The 3,975-nt window shown below is 39.1% G+C and overlaps 1 protein-coding gene and 1 long non-coding RNA gene across 2 annotated transcripts; one reads left to right on the top strand and one right to left on the bottom strand.

The window, feature by feature from the left end:
- Nucleotides 1–1,191: 1,191 nt before the first annotated feature.
- On the bottom strand, nucleotides 1,192–2,669 carry nop10 (NOP10 ribonucleoprotein homolog (yeast)). The gene is made up of 2 exons (XM_084344561.1): nucleotides 2,431–2,669; nucleotides 1,192–1,620 (listed from the first exon to the last, which is right to left on the bottom strand). The coding sequence occupies exons 1-2, from the start codon at nucleotides 2,482–2,484 to the stop codon at nucleotides 1,480–1,482; spliced, it is 195 nt and encodes a 64-aa protein (XP_084200687.1). The 5' UTR covers nucleotides 2,485–2,669; the 3' UTR covers nucleotides 1,192–1,479.
- A 350-nt stretch (nucleotides 2,670–3,019) lies between these two features.
- On the top strand, nucleotides 3,020–3,938 carry LOC311251900. The gene is made up of 3 exons (XR_014621465.1): nucleotides 3,020–3,111; nucleotides 3,402–3,751; nucleotides 3,834–3,938. It is a non-coding gene; the product is annotated as an uncharacterized lncRNA (long non-coding RNA).
- Nucleotides 3,939–3,975: the final 37 nt, after the last annotated feature.

Raw genomic sequence — 3,975 nt, 5'->3', positions numbered from 1 at the left:
CCTTGCCGTCGCTTCAACGGTTCGCGCATGCGTGATGACGAACGACGCGTCAACGCCGACTGGGGAGTGTAGTTCATAAATCAGACAGCCGTAAAGCTCTGCTGCAGCAGCGACACTTTGCTTTGTGTGTATGTGGCGGACCCCGCCACCTTTCTAGCTTCAGACAGCGAGAACAGCTTGTTTATTCACTTATAAAAAGTAAATGATTTTGAGTTTGTATTTTATTGTAGTTATTGTATTGTAGTTTTAATTTCTTCTCCAAAACTACATAGGGCCCCTTTTTAAAAATACATTTGAGGGAGTTGTTTATTCATTTTAGTCTCACATTATAGTCCTTATTCGTTATATCTGTAGTTGTAGTTGCAAGTTAGTTATTGTGGCATCCATGACAATCCATTAATTTGATATATCATGATATTTGAGTCACTGTGACCATTTTACAGCAGAAGTAGCTACTTTTTGATACTTTATGTATACTTTGTAATATTTCCACAGTTTTATTTTGGGTTTTGAACGCAGGACTTTTACTCCTAACGAAGTATCTTGTCATTGTTGTATTGTACATTTACTTCAGTAAAGGATATGAGTGCTTCTCCCACTACTGAATGTCACATCGACACAATATACCAAAGTAAATGTGTACGTATAGGCAATATAAAGGGTTTATACAGCATTAGTTATGTTTGTCCTCCTGCAGGCTCCTCCCCAGCACTAATTTGACTTTGGGATGTGAAGTGGATCGTCTGTTGGATTCATCAAGGATTGTCTATTTTATGTTAAGTGTATTTCAGGAACACAGTTAAGATTATAGATGTTTTGCAGTAAAACAAGCAAGTATCAGCAAATCACATTAAAGAACTTCCTCAAATCTTATGAGTCATTTCATGATGTAATTCATGCGGGAAAATTATTGAGGTCAGCATTCATCAGCAGATATTTAGGTTTTTGAAATATTACAGCCATTTCCCCCCCCCATTACTGTCTATCACACAATTGGAAAATTTCTCACAGCTCTTCAGTCACGTTGAGATCTGTTTAATGTGAAGGCCATATCATACTCATTAAATCATTCTGAGCCCTCGTGCTGTGTGGAAACATCTGATTTTGTCATATTTCTCATTTATTCATGTTTAAAATCTTAACTGTGACCCATCTGGACTTTACATACAGAGACGAACACACACAACTGACTACAAACAATCAACCAAACATTTATTCGGCATGAAAACTCAATTATAACAACAAACTTAAATGAACATCAAGAAATTACGGTACATAAAAAGAAGATATCAAAACACGGATCAGTCCCCTAAATCTGAGCCAGGAGTATTTGGTGAAAACTGAGGACAAGTCCTGGCAGCACTTTCATAAGTTGGGATCCTGAATGTGCATTTTGTTTTTGCTTTACAGTTCCCTCCTCATCCCTCCACGTCTTTGTCTCATCTCCCTCCATCCAGAGCCTCCTCCTCTGCCGCCTTCTCACAGAACAGGTCTGGGCTGCTGGGTGAGCAGAAGGCCGAAGCGTTTCTTCACCGTCACTCGGTGTCGGGAGAACTTGTCGTCGGGGGAGAAGCGGGCCGGGTGGGCCGAGCTGGTGGGCTGCCCCTCCAGATCGATCTTCTGTTAGTGACAAAGCAGAAGACCAACAGTCAAAAACCGAAATATATTCATTTTAAAATTAAAAACACAAACAAAAACTGCTAGAAAAATGTGTTTGGAGTTTTTGCTTGACAATTGACTTCAATAACCAATCATATTGAGATGTATTGTCTCTGATTTAAGTCGTGGAAAAATTGTTTCAGCCGTTGTATGTTGTGTAGTAACTAAAAAGCCTAAATCTCAATTTATGTCTGTAGTGTGGTAAAAGCAGCTGTCTTGAGCAGGCGAAGACAACCATTAAAAGTTTAAACCTGTGACAAGCTTCAGTTATTGGAGAAAACCTTGCACATGCTTGATGCTGATTATACTGTATTTAATGTATAGTTTATTTTGTGTATCCCTGTGCAATGTTTTTTATGTGTGTGTGTGTACCTAGATTGTGTTTTGTGCATGCAGGGTTTCCTTTGCAGCATCGATAAGACCGTGTCATTCAGTCCAATGTCATTACTTGATCTCAATTTTGATAAATGCAGTCAGTAGATAACCTTTGTATTAACTTCTGTGTTTGACTTTAACAAGCCTCGTTTCCCCCTCAAGTTAAATATTAGAGTTATAAGACACAAGTCATTTAGCATTTCAGGCATTAGCTGCTAGCTAACTTCAAAATAGCGTGCTTATCAATGTTGAGTTTAAGCTTCAAGAGTAAGTTTAACTTCTTCAAATAAGCCATAGCATAGTTAATACTTGAGTAAAACCACTTTAATAAAGAAGTACAACATATTTATAAAGGATAATGTGAGATGAGGTCAATGTAAACAACGTTCTCGTTACCTTCAGGGTGTAGACTCTGTCCCCGCTCTCATTGAGGTAAAACTGCAGGAACATCTCGACGGAAACTTGATTTAAAGCTTCGAAAAACTACAAAATATATCGAGGAGGTTGTTTTATATCGATAACAACTCAAAGGTTGGCGCTAACACGCTGTTTCTCCTCTGAACTCCACGTGTGGCGAAGTTTCTCGTCGCTCCGAAAGCAAAGCGGATATCCGGTTGGGAAGTCAGGGCGCAAAGCATCCTGGGAAATGGGGTTTCTTACGATAACAGTTTGCGGAAGTCGCCAATTTGATTTTCCACATATGAAAGACAATTTCAAATGCTTTTAAAGTGTTTATGGAGACTTTTTTAAATATGAAAACTATATAAAACATCACAATAATTAAAATATAATTAATTGTGTTATTTTTTTAAATTTTACCTGCTTAAAAAAAGAAACATATCAAATAAAATATTAACTGGCTCATCGACAACTTCCATCATTTATGTCAACATGTATGTATATAACAGTAGTACATTTAAATCTATGTCACTTGATGAAGTTTGGAGTGTTTACATGAAGAGAAATCTCAACTTTTAGAAGAAAACAAATCAGCCTGAATCAAGTTTATTTTCAAAAACCTACAACAGATTCAAGCTGAGTGTGTTAGCTGAAGATTAATCATCTCCTACAAGAAAGGTAAGTCCTGTAAAATGATTTGATTGACGTATAAAAAGTGTATAATCTTCCACTTTCATTGTTTGAACTGATTTTTACACTCTTTTTCACATAAGCGCTGAATTACAAAACTTTAAATAAGCATTGAAGGTTTACAGACATGTTGAAAAAGTGTTTATACGGAAATAGCATGACTGGATCCAATAAAGAAATCATATACAGGTAACATAGCGAGAGCAGATAAACTGAGTTTGTTTTTTTTTTAACATGTGGTCTCAGGCTTTTAAAAGAAAACCTTTGTTTATTGTCAGTTTCAGAGATGAAAGATGGATCCAGCTGTGTTCCTCCTGCCTGAGATCATCCTGAATGAAGGACAATTGTTCGATCGTGCTCATTTCTCCGCTGAGAGCTCTGCTGCCCTTCAGACGAGCCCAGAAATCCCCAACCAACAGCGTCGTCCAACAGATCCTCGTCTTCTGATGGATGAATCAGCGGCACAGAGAGCTTCAGATATGACCTCGGCTAACTCCAGGTTTGATTTTAGTCCCTGTGTGTTAACCCCGTACTGGTACATCCCATGTGCACCTCCTCTTCCTTTGGACCTCCTGCATCCGGTTCATCCCCAGTCGGTGCCCTTCCATCAGCCCTGCAGTCCAGACCTGTAAGAGACACATCACAGATAACATTATAGTCGATGTATGAGCGTCATTGGATCCTGATTGCGAGGCTGTATCTGACTTCAGGGTGTTGAGACGAGCAGCTCAGCAGGTCGACGAGCAGCTTTATGCAACGCCAACGTCTGCAGCGACGGGGAGAGAGCAGCATGAAGAGCAGGCCGAGTCACAAGGTCAGAGGTCAACGAAGTCTCTCACTGGGACCTCATTT

The sequence above is a fragment of the Pagrus pagrus genome (assembly GCF_965226575.1).
Source record: "Pagrus pagrus genome assembly, chromosome: 22".
NCBI lineage: Eukaryota > Metazoa > Chordata > Actinopteri > Spariformes > Sparidae > Pagrus > Pagrus pagrus.
This window is presented reverse-complemented; position numbering and strand designations above follow the sequence as displayed.

What these genes read in the sequence shown, in the direction of transcription:
- nop10 (XM_084344561.1), bottom strand. Translation starts at nt 2,484, where the DNA reads ATGTTCCTGCAGTTTTACCTCAATGAGAGCGGGGACAGAGTCTACACC. An exon ending in ACAGAGTCTACACCCTGAAG is followed by an intron (nt 1,621 to 2,430) that starts GTAACGAGAACG and finishes TGTCACTAACAG; the next exon opens with AAGATCGATCTGGAGGGGCA.